This window comes from Podarcis vaucheri, assembly GCF_965113315.1.
Source record: "Podarcis vaucheri genome assembly, chromosome: 8".
In the NCBI taxonomy this organism is placed as follows: Eukaryota; Metazoa; Chordata; class Lepidosauria; order Squamata; family Lacertidae; genus Podarcis; species Podarcis vaucheri.
Window position 1 is genome coordinate 70,728,634 of NC_138766.1, and position 12,553 is coordinate 70,741,186.

Sequence of the window (12,553 nt, forward strand, 5' to 3'; positions counted from 1 at the left end):
GGGTTGTAGGAGGAGAGTGAGGAGAAGGAGAGGGGGAAAGCTGTGTTGCTCAAGCTGAAGTTTTTGCATTGATGGGGCTCATTAGATTAATCCCACCCATAATTATTACTGTCTTATGGTTTTGTTATGCTAATTCCACTAGGGACTAAAATACATGTCCAGACATCTCAGGGAATCTAGACTTCTATTCAGCAAAGCACTATTGTATTATACATACATGTAAGCCAGTTGTGGGATTTTGTCACCATCTAGGTCAGCCTTTCTCAATCTTAGCTCCCTAGATGTTGTTGGACTACGACTTCCATCATTCATAGCAAGTACGGCTGATGGTGAGGGATCATGTGAGTTGTACTTCAAGAACATCTGGGGACCTAGGGTTGAGAAGGCTGAGTTAGGTCCTAGATCAGACATCCCCGAACTCAGCCCTCCAGATGTTTTGGCACTACAATTCCCATCATCCCTGACCACTGGTCCTGTTAATTAGGGATGATGGGAGTTGTAGTCCCAAAACATCTGGAGGGCTGAGTTTGGGGATGCCTGTCCTAAATGCTGGGATGGTCAAGATCTGGAGCACAGAGCTGAAGATAGGAAGATGAGGTGCACTTTGTTCTCAGTGTCATATCAAGTCTTATGGGACAAAGTAAGCAACCTCCAATCACTAAGCATATATGTGATTGTACATGGGAGAATATTCACAAAAGGGCAGATTCCTCTTCCATCCTTGAGAACACCAGAAGAGTCGCACGCTTTTGATGTACAAATAAATGGTTGCTATTCATTCCAAGTAAAACCTTGAGCTTGAGGATTCTGGAGCAGTGGAAGCAGCATATGGACATGCTTGACATTAGATGTTCTCCATTGAGAAAAGGGGCTTGACTCAGTGGTAGAACACACATGTTCAGCTTGCAGAAGTTCCCAAATGAAGTCCACAGCATCTCCAGAATGGCTTGGAGAAACCCCAGTCTGAAACCCTGGAAGGCTGTTGTCAGTCAGTCTAGATAATACTGAGCGAAATGAACCGGTGGTCTCACTCAGTATAAGGTAGCTTCCTGTGTGCTTTTTATCCAATCCTTGGGAGGCTTTAGAATGTTTTTTGTGTGCAGAGCTTTACATACACATGGGCATTTTACTTCTACTTGGTGTTGAGATCAAGTTTTATTCTGGTTACGGCATTTGTATGTTGCTGTTCCACAGAGGAGCTCAAAGAATGTCAAATAGTTCTCTCACCTCGCCCAGTTTATCCTACCCTATGAGGTAGGCAAGGCTGAGAGATAGTGACTGACCTAAGATCACTCACGGTCAAGTGGAAATTTGAACCTGGGTCTCTCCGCATGGGCTCTAAATACAGTCATACTTCGGAACCTGAACGCCCTGGTACACATATTTTTCGGCTCCCAAATGGTCAAAACTCGGAAGTGATCTGGTTTTCGAACGTTTTTCAGAAGCTTAATGTCCGATGCGGCTTCCGCTTGACTGCAGGAAGCTCCTGCAGCCATTTGGAAGCCACACCTTGGTTTCTGAATGTTTCGGAAGTTAAATGGACTTCCGGAATGGATTCCATTCCAGTTTCGAGGTACAACTGTTTTAGTTTCCATGATGATGTCCCCTCCACCTTCTGAAAGCATTGAATTGCAAACAAAAACTGACCACCTAATTTTGTTTTGTCTCTGCTACTGAAATGGGATTTGATTCATAAAAATGGTATCTGTACAGTAGTGCAGCCTTATAACTGCTCCCTTGGGCCTTGTAACAGTGTTTGATTACATTGTCTCATGCTATTTTTCCACAGCAGGGATGGCTCTCTTGAAAAAGCACTGTTCTCATCTTTCAGTATGTGGCCCCATAGCTTTTAAATACCAGCTGGCCACAAGAGTTTATAGTGGAAAGAGGCCCACTCCTTTATTATATAGCAATCGGTGCAAACTCACCAGCTTTGGTGTGCATGAATCTGCTACAACACCAATTAAGCAATTGGAAAGATATGGCCTGGAGAACCATGTGAAATGAAAACCAACATTTGGTATTAGTGGTGTTGACCAAGTAGTAAGTTGGTGTGTGTTACTGCAAAAAGTGTTGCACACTGTGCAAATACTGCAGCCTACTTTAGCTAATGTGAGGGGTGTACGCTTCTCTAACGGGTTTCTGCAGTATGCAGCTGGAGACTTCGTATCTAAATTTTAAAAGGTGTACTTTCTGGTTAGGGAATCTGTTCCTGTCCAGCATGCGGCTTAACAGAGCAATTATTTTATGTGGTTAATGGATGATAAGGTGCATCATTTGAATATAACAGTCAGCCATGACGACTTCAAAGGGTCAAGCAGATTTCATTCATTTGGATTTTTGAACGTTATTCAACAACCTTCGTTTGTTTTGTTTTCCTGGTACATAACACGGAATATGATCTGCACCCCTTATTTCAGACAATGCACAACTTGTGGATCGTATTCAGTGGGTGGATGAGCAGAAGGCTACCTGTGCAATCAGTCTCTCTCTCCTACCACTGCAACCTCCTGTACCCCCAAAAAGCGAGTCCAGAGGGTCTGGTAACCTGCTGTGCCATGTCATAAGGGGCTGCAGAAAGAAGGGGGCATTGCTCAAGATTGGGCAGCAGAAACTTACACAAACAGAGCTCTGCTGTGTTTGGAATTCCCACTTTTGTACAAGGGAGATTTCCCCTCCTTCCCTGCAACTCACTTTTTCTCACAGGTGCCCAAGCTAACTTTTCCAGATACTGTGAGTTAATGGAGCTTTCCTGAATATTGCCGTTTATGAAATAATAGCAATGGATACAGCCAAATGTAATGTAGGTGGGTGTTCAGTTAGCTTTCCTGTGCAACTGCCAGAGTTGTGCACTCGTGACCTGTTACATCCCCCACCGTTGCAGTTCTAGGTCTCTCTTCAGAAACAGCTGCCAGTAAGCGCTGAGTTGTGCCAAACTGTGTGGTAGCCTCCTTGAGTGTACAAATGGAGACAGAAGAGACCACCAAACCGATTTCCACTGCTGACCTGAAGCAAAGTTTGAACTTTGGTTTCTGTAAAAAGATGACACGTGTAGTTACCTGCTGTGCAACTCAGCTGCATAAGTTTAATTTTTATTTTGCTACTGAACCAAATGGTTTTAAGTGAAATCTTAGAGGGTTTTTTAAAAAACTCGTTTTAACACTCTGAAATTACAGGATTAAAAAGAGGAGCTAGAGGAGCCTGGCTTGCCTTTATATGACAATGAAAGCAAAGTTTAATGCATATATGAATATGACCAGCTAATTAATTTAATGCAACGTTCTGTGTTTTTATGTATAATAAAGATCTGTATTCTTATGTAGAAGAGGTATTTGTATAGATCTAAGCATATAATAATTGTATACTATAAATAAATTATCTTTAGAATCCAAACAAAAATATTGTAAAGCAGATAATTAAAGTATAATTAAATTTAAATGTCTTGGTGAAAGAATATAAAAATATTTAAATTCAGCAGGCTAGTACATTTGCAGTTTTCTTTTATTAGGTGTGAAATCTAAGAATCCCCTGCCAACTCTTGAGGGCTCAATCCAGAATGTTGAATTGAAGTACTGCAGCACATCATTGGTCAAATGTGCCTCTGGGACCATGGGATCAATAAAAATTTGTGCCAAAGCCCCAGGTATGTGCAGCTGGACCATGTAAAAGTTTATAGCCTGTGTAGGAGAATTGGCCTTGCTTTTTACAAGGAGAGTTACTGAAACAAGAATTTATTCATTGTTCCTATGAATCAGATGTATTTTTAATTTTTTTGTTTTTAGAAACAGGATAGGATGATGTAGCATGGCATCGTCAAAGGTAAAAAATAAGAAACTATGTTAAGGTGTTTTGGTCAATACAATTTTAAAGGCATTCAGAATCAACACAGGTCAAAATCAAGTCTGCTTGATAATACTCTGAATGCGAGTGTAGAAATTGAATTCTGCATCTCCATAATGATTAAGTTTTTGGGGGAAGAAATGAAACATTGTTTCCTCGAATGTTACATAATGCCAGATACATGAAGTGCACAACATTTAAACTGTTTTGCATATGAATGTAAGATCTTTGCTGAGTATTACCTATATCTAAAATTGGATGGATTCTGTACCTGTGCTTAAATATATTGAATGCTGGTTTGCCTGTGGCTTTTTGGACTAAGAATCACAAAATGTCAGGTAAGAGCTTCCAATTTATGCATCTGGAGAAAATGACAACTAGATAACTATAAGTGCCCTAACCGAATATGATTGTAGTCTTAGAATTAATGATCCATAAATAAGATTCACTTAAATAATAGAAAAAAATAGGGGCAGGGAATCAATTGCTAAAGCCTATTTTGGATCCAGTTAAGAGAAAACAACATGGCTACTTGAAAGTGTACCACCTGCTATAATTTACTCCTTAGGTAGATTTGCTGCTGCTGTACAAAAAAGGAAAGAAAAAGCCCTGCTTCTGATTTCTCCCTAAGGCCCCTATAAATGAGGCCAGTACTATAATTGCAACCAGAAGGAGTGCAACACCACACAGCAGAAAGATGACAAAAAGGCCAAAGCCAATTTGTGCAAAAGGAGATAATTGAAGTATTATCTTCCGTCTTTTATGGCAAATCAAGAAAACTGATTTATAGCATATTAACAAATGTTCAGGTAAATTTGCAACAATATATTTGACTTATGCACATTTCAACGATCAATCGAGTAAAATAATTATTCCTTCAGACTAATAACTTATTATTCACCATTTGTGATCAAAACTAAGTTGCACCCACTGCAAATAATACTACCTTATAAGTCACTGTATTATTATCATGCAGACAAAACCAGTATAAAATTTGTTGCTTATCTCACCATTTTGATTCAATACACATTAAATAAGGAGCCCTAATTTTGGCAGCTCATTTTCATCTGCTGGCTAGACATGCCAGCCTCCTATGGCTGTTCAATGGGCATAGTAATTCCATATTTAATAAAGAGGATACAACCAGTCTGGCCATCTATTCCCTAGGGATATCCATGCTAAATTATACATACAGCATCTCTTAAACAAGTGAGGTACAGACAATTCTGTATTAGCAGCCCAAAAAGTGAGTGGTAAAATCTACAAATAATCACTGTTTCATACTGAAAACATATACCAAAGAGAGAACAATGCATTCAGATTTTATGTCTTCGACCTCAGAGTTTGACCATATTGATAAATAAGATTTATGTCAGAAAATTGAAAAACTGGTTTTAAAATGTTCAGCATTCCTATGTTCTTCCCCAAGACACTGGATATAGAGTAGTTTAGTCATTGAAAAAGCTGTTTTCTTCTAGTTAGTTTATGTTGCCATGGTTACACACCGTGTCAACCCTCACGGTTTGCCGCTTACCACCCAGTTACAATATTGAAATGGCAAAACTGCAAAATCAGCCTAAGTTGGGGAGAACAGTGTTTTTTCTATGACCTGTCACTGTGAAACAGCAGTATAATGTCCTCTGAGGAAGGCATTTCAAATGTGTTGGGAATTCAGATACATTTTAAAGCTAATCTTTCAATAAATCTGGAGTCTTTGCAGTGATTGGCCTTGCCCTTCTCTTGTTTTCCGTATTGTTCAGGTATGTAGCTGATCAGGAGAGCAGTGTATTGGACAGTCTCTCAGTCCTCTCAAAATATTTTTCTCCTGGCTTTGGGGCAGCTTCCCTAGTTTTTGACAAGTGGATGCGGCAGCCAGCAGCTGTCTTATCCAGTTTGTCCCATATGCAGAAGGAAGCATTCATAATAATTATTTGGAGCAAGTGAATATGTTCTCTGTGATCTTTCAAGAGAAATTGCCGTCCACCTTACAAAGTCAATAAGGCTGAGGCTATATTCAACCAACCACAGCATTGTGGCCAGTTGGCAGATTAGTCCTGAACTTGATTCACTTATCTTTGTCCTTTAGTCTTCATGGACTAAAGTCTTCAGTAGTCTTCAGTAGCCTCCTCATGAAACTTTTGCTCTCTTTCCAAAAACTAATTTTGAGGAGGCTTCTATTGTAAGTGAGTGCATGTATGACTGGAGCTCATGTGTTCAAGTAACACCGAGAAGTAAACATTTAAAGATGTTTATTTTATATGTTGAAGTCTGAGCTCTGAAATTTAACGAATTTAATGCTTCCATAGAACATAGAGCATAGCCATGAAATACTTTGAATATACTTAAAATGTTTGCAGGTAAATTACTGATATCATCTCTTAACCTATGCAAATTATTTAATACATTCTGACCATTTTGTTGGAAATTATTCTTGCAGATTATTTCTGTCCTTGGTAATAGAAAAGGCAGTGTTATCTGGCTTCTTCAATATAATAAATGTCATTGTGATTATATAGTTCTCTGAGGTTCACTGAACATCTATTCACTAAACCACAATGTTGTTGTTATAATACACTTAGGAGATGGTGGAAAGGAGAAGCTGATCCCTTTAATTCAAGGCCCATCTGATACCAGAGATTTATACAGCAGCAAATGGCTTAATGAAAGCAGAAAGCCAGAGTCAATCCTTGCTCCAGATTTGTTTGCCTTCACAATTCAGATCCCTCAACATAAAGACTACAGCTACAATTCTGGTGAGTGCAGAAATTATCAGAAATATTCGTTATGTTATGTTCCTATATCTAATATAGTACTCAGAAGGATGGTAAAGAGTGTTAAGGGAACCGATGGAAACCAATGAAAACTACATGTTTCTCACATTGTTTGTGAAATACGTTGAGAGGCACTGCAATCTTATTTGGAAAGCTGAAATTCAAGCCAACTATTGGAATCTTCTTGTGTTCTGCTAAGGTATAGTATCTTAATACGGTCCAGGGTTGCTTTGCATATATATTGTCCTTGTACTGCTTTTATTTTTTAAAGGCATATGATTCATGCTTTACTGTAGGGGTTGCCAGCCCATTGCCTGGCAGGTTCCAGTGTGCCTTCCAGTCCCTTTTACGAAGCCTGTGAAATGTTTGAATAAATCTCCTTTGAAACCCATAATGCACACGAGTTTCTGTTTCTCCACTGGTTGACCTCTCCTATGCTGACCCCTAAACATGCCCACATTTCACTGGATGCCAGGATTGGGCACCTACCCTCCTTCTTTTCTGAACTGAGTAGGGATGCAAAAAGCTTCTATCTGTCAGTGAGCACAGCAGTGGCTGACCTACAGGTAGGTGCATTTTTTCCTTTTCTTTTTGTGGCCATTCCCATGCAATGTTGTGTTTCTCTCTCTCTTTCTACTCTCTTAAATGTGGCAGAAACTCCTGCAACGGCTGTTTTGTGTCTGGTGCCTATGACACTTTCACAAAATTCCTGGTGGACCTACTGGCCCCAAAAGGTTGGCAGCTACTTTAGTGCTATGTGGACAAGCCTGAGCCAAATGTTGAGCTCTCATGCTGCCCCTTCTTCTCTAATAGATTTCATAGCAGTCAACTTCAAACCATAGGTCATAATGATGACTTGTTAAACTAACCAGGATTTCTGGTTCAGACATGACATTAAGAAAGTGATTTGTAACAGTCAGAATAAACTCCACCAAAGTCCTCCTCCCAACTGGGGGTGGGGGAGGTGAAAGAGGAATGGGGAGCAAGTTAGCTTGATATTTCACTCAGGCTTGCTCAGGCAGTGCTAAACAATGGTTTAGCATAAAATGTGAACACAGTCTAAGTGTTTTGCTACATTAAATGACTGAAATGCTATTAGGAGCTCTTTAGAATTCTGTGCAAACTAGGTATTTAGCTTTTAGCTGTACACATTTTGAATGTTGGGTGGCAACTCTGAGCCGTTCCTTGCCACTTTCCATCATTTCGTTTATTCATTTAATAAAATTTATATACCGCTTGACTGTAATGAAACCTCTAAGCAGTTTACAAGAAATCATACCCGTTTGCAGGATGTCATGGAGACCCCTTAATTGGGCAAGCATGAAAAATGAGGATGGAATCCAAGAATTTTAATTGGCTGAAAAAAGCCAGGCTTTGGTTTTAACTCTCATGCTCAGCATATTTTGTTAGTAATTCAATATATTCTTTAAACATTGAGAGCTGCCTCCAGTTTTTGAAAGAAGCCCCCCCCCCTTTAGATCAGACCAAGTGGCATGATGAGAGGAAGTGCTCCCTTGTCATTTCATTTAACCATCTGAAGTGGTCTCAGGATAGTGATATGCAGCATACATACTCAGACATAATGTTGCATTTCATATTTGCAAATTAGCCTGATTTGTCCACCTGTTTTCAGAGGGCAAAAGCAATCAGGAAGGTTGGTTGTAACAAGTTTTGAATGTGAAGACTCAGAAACTGTTTTACTTGCCGAAAGAATGAGACAGTAAAAGTAATAAATGAGTTGGGAAAGCAGATTGAAATAAACCAAATCAAACCATAAGATACTAAAACACAAGTTTCTTATTTTTACGTACGTAGTTTGGAAAATTTGTTCACCACTCCAAGGTGGCTATTGTTCCTAGTTACTGGAGTCCATTGCATGGGAATCGCCCAATTGTGCATATATAATGTAATAAGAAATCACTTGATTTTGCATTAGTATTAAACTATATGCCATATTTCCTTAGTAATGTTGAAGTTTGATCTTGTTTGCTTTTGTTAATCCTGTAGAAATCATGCAAAAAACAACACTATAAATTTGTTTCAAGTATTTGCAATGCAACAGGTCATATTTTTCAAAGCGATAACTTCTTTTTCTTTCTTAATTTTTTATGGGAAAATCTAGGCCTTTCTGCATCCTAATAATATTTGGTGTGGTAGGATATTTCACATATTACCTTTTTTACTTTTCCCCCAAAGTATAAGGAACAAGTCCCATACTGCAATCTGCAGAAACATAAATTATAGCAGCAACAACAATGTTACTTGATACTTCCATACTTTGTAAAGGTTAATTTTGTTCAGTGGGGTTAATTGGAAAGGAAGGGATGGGCATAAAATCCAGGTTTGCTGCCTCACTTTTTTTTTCCCATTCAGGAGAGGGCAAAATGAAGTTGCCCATATTTCTCATTCGTAATTCAGCTCCAAGATGCCATCAACTCTAAAAGGGTCTAGACTTAAAACAGTGTGGCTTTTAAATATATATATATATTAGGTAAACACACATGATCAAAATATTTAATACATTAACTGATGGGCTTTTTAAATGTACATTAAATGCTTTAAAACATTGTAGTAATTAAAGACAATTCACGTTTATGATTTGGGCATAAAAGCATAAAAATGATACCCATCTATCTTGTTACATTTCCTCTTCTCTCCCTGAGGACTTAACTATGTACTTTATCTGTAATTGTTGCCAGTTTTCTATCACGTTCCCACTGGATTTCTGGTGCAAAAAAAATCTTATCCTCCTGCTGACAGAGCTTGCTTGAATGATTTCATGCTCTTAGCATTTTTGTTCACGGGAATTAGGAGCAAAATGTAACTGCAGCTGAACATAGCATCTATTTTTGTAATTTTGAAGTTTATATGCCATTATTGGAACTAAATGAAGAGATACAGGTGTTCTCCAGCTCTAGTCTGTTGGGATTTCTTGATGGCCGAAGCTTGAAAAGAAAATGCATGTGTTTTCAGAGTCAAACAGCAGCTGTGAGACAAGGATTTATGCTTTTCTCAGAACTTTGGGATTTCAAAATGTTACATTTAATCACAGGCACAGAAAGAGAGCAAATGTTAAAGATGTTACATCTGAAAGTAGGGATTGATCTCTTTACCATACCAGTCAGTTATGGGAATAGAGGAACAAAATAGTCTTTAATCTTAATATGAATAATTTCAAAAGTATTATGATAGCTGCCAGTACTCCGTGGTCAAGGTACTTTCACTGGGGCACGGAATAATTTAATCTTTCCCACAGAATTTGATATATTTTCATTACTTTATCTTTGAATGCTTGGTAAGAGTCCTGTAAAGTTTGAGGAAGCCAACAGAAATTATTTTAAAGTCTCATTGAATTTAAGTCCCTCTGAAATCAGTTGGACTTAAAAATGTCCTTTTGTAATTTTGAAGAGCAGATTTAAAATAGTTTAAATTCTTACATAGGGTTTTCTTAGGTAAAAATAATATCAAGATGAGTATTTGATAGTTCATTGTCCATAATCTCCATGAGGAATGAGGGCCATCTACAATTTCTAAATTGCTTCTGTCTCTCTTAGGGAGATTTCCAGATGGCACTGTGTGGAAATATCTCATAATATTTTGTGTGAAACTAATAATAATAAAAATGTACATAATATAACAGAATACACTGGCAGTAACTGAAAGTTGACCACATAAATGCTAAATAAAATGGCTGTAGCACCATTTACTTTCCTTGGAGGTGTGGCAGAACAGATAGAGTTTAACCTGCACTCTATTATTGATGGTGTTTCTTGATAGGCTTTTTTGGGGAAAAGAAATTTCACAGCTTTGTCAACCAATGTGCATGCACACACATGCAGCCCAGCTCTGGACCAATACAGAACGAGTCTGTCTAGAGTTTAGGAAAAGAGCCCCATCTGATTATGTCAGTTGCCCAAGGGGAAGTAATCTCTAAGGTACTTGGTGTCCAGGCCATTTCACACTATATAGCACTAGCACCTGATGATAGTAATATATACGGTACACACACACACACGCACGCTTAACCTTTTTAAAGGCACAACAGCATTCCAACAGCAGTCATTGAATTAGTACATGCTTTGCTGTGGTATGCTTCTGAATTAGGGTCTGTGTTTCATAGTTGCTATTAGATACTTTTATGGGTTGAAGAAATTGTTTTTTCTGATGCTATGCAGGTTCTCCTCCTGCCAGATCCTGTGGTGAGGTCATAGTTCTGTATTTATGATGTAATGTTCTGTTCCTATGGAAATTGTGATACAGCAAATTCAGCATTTCAGATTTATAAAGATTAAATAGGAGAAACAGAAGGGATATGAGCAAATGCAGTACTTTAAAAATGAAATCTTGCTGATTTAGAAACAAAAGCAGCCATAAGAATTAAATTATAGCTATTCGAAAGGTTTAACTAATGTAAATAGCTATAATCTCCTTTAAGTTGTTTCTACAAGTGTAAGTGATTTCTTTTGTACTCTGTAAAGGGGCTTTGGGTACTTCAGAGAACCTTGTTCAGCCCCAAATCACTTCTGCATCTGCTAGTTTATAAAAATCTATGACAGTTTTAGGGTTATGAGATGTTGCGATCTAGCTACCTATAGCAAGTGAGAAACAATGCATTTCCTGAGTTGCTCCTGTTGCAATTTCAGATTATGTTAGAGGCATGTTGCTGTTACTGTTTCGTCGTTTAGTCGTGTCCGACTCTTCATGACCCCGTGGACCAGATTACGCCAGGCACTCCTGTCTTTCACTGCCTCCCGCAGCTTGGTCAAACTCATGCTGGTAGCCTCGAGAACACTGTCCAACCATCTCGTCCTCTGTCGTCCCCTTCTCCTTGTGCCCTCAATCTTTCCCAACACCAGGGTCTTTTCCAGGGAGTCTTCTCTTCTCATGAGGTGGCCAAAGTATTGGAGCCTCAGCTTTATGATCTGTCCTTCCAGTGAGCACTCAGGGCTGATTTCCTTAAGAATGGATAGGTTTGATCTTCTTGCAGTCCATGAGACTCTCAAGAGTCTCCTCCAGCACCATAATTCAAAAGCATCAATTCTTTGGTGATCAGCCTTCTTTATGGTCCAGCTCTCACTTCCATACATCACTACTGGGAAAACCATAGCTTTAACTATACGGACCTTTGTTGGCAAGGTGATGTTTCTGCATTTTAAGATGCTGTCTGGGTTTGTCATTGCTTTTCTCCCAAGAAGCAGGTGTCTTTTAATTTCGTGGCTGCTGTCACCATCTGCAGTGATCATGGAGCCCAAGAAAGTAAAATCTCTCACTGCCTCCATTTCTTCCCCTTCTGTTTGCCAGGAGGTGATGGGATGATCTTAGTTTTTTTGATGTTGAGCTTCAGACCATATTTTGCGCTCTCCTCTTTCACCTTCATTAGAAGGTTGTTTTAATTCCTCCTCACTTTCTGCCGTCAAGGTTGTGTCATCTGCATATCTGAGGTTGTTGATATTTCTTGTTGCAATCTTAATTCCGGCTTGGGATTCATTCAGCCCAGCCTTTCTCATGATGAATTCTGCATATGTTAAATAAACAGGGAGACAATATACAGCATTGTCGTACTCCTTTCCCAATTTTGAACCAATCAGTTGTTCCATATCCAGTTCTAACTGTAGCTTCTTGTCCCACATAGAGATTTCTCAGGAGACAGATGAGGTGATCAGGCACTCCCATTTCTTTAAGAACTTGCCATAGTTTGCTGTGGTCAACACAGTCAAAGGCTTTTGCATAGTCAATGAAGCAGAAGTAGATGTTTTTCTGGAACACTTTAGCTTTCTCCATAATCCAGCGCATTTTTGCAATTTGGTCTTTGGTTCCTCTGCTCCTTCAAAATCCAGCTTGCACTTCTGAGAGTTCTGGGTCCACATACTGCTTAAGCCTTCCTTGTAGAATTTTAAGCATAACCATGCTAGCGTGTGAAATAAGTGCAATTGTGCGGTAGT

At 38.9% G+C, this 12,553-nt stretch overlaps 1 protein-coding gene across 5 annotated transcripts in view; it reads left to right on the forward strand.

Moving 5' to 3' along the window:
• VPS13B (vacuolar protein sorting 13 homolog B) overlaps positions 1–12,553 on the forward strand; it is a 368,427-nt gene that overhangs the window by 99,294 nt on the left and 256,580 nt on the right. For all 5 annotated transcript variants that reach the window (XM_082235378.1, XM_082235375.1, XM_082235376.1 and 2 more), the window contains exons 18-19: positions 3,509–3,643; positions 6,420–6,593. In XM_082235378.1, coding sequence (XP_082091504.1) covers positions 3,509–3,643; positions 6,420–6,593 — 309 coding nt within the window. The remainder of the gene's footprint in view (positions 1–3,508; positions 3,644–6,419; positions 6,594–12,553) is intronic.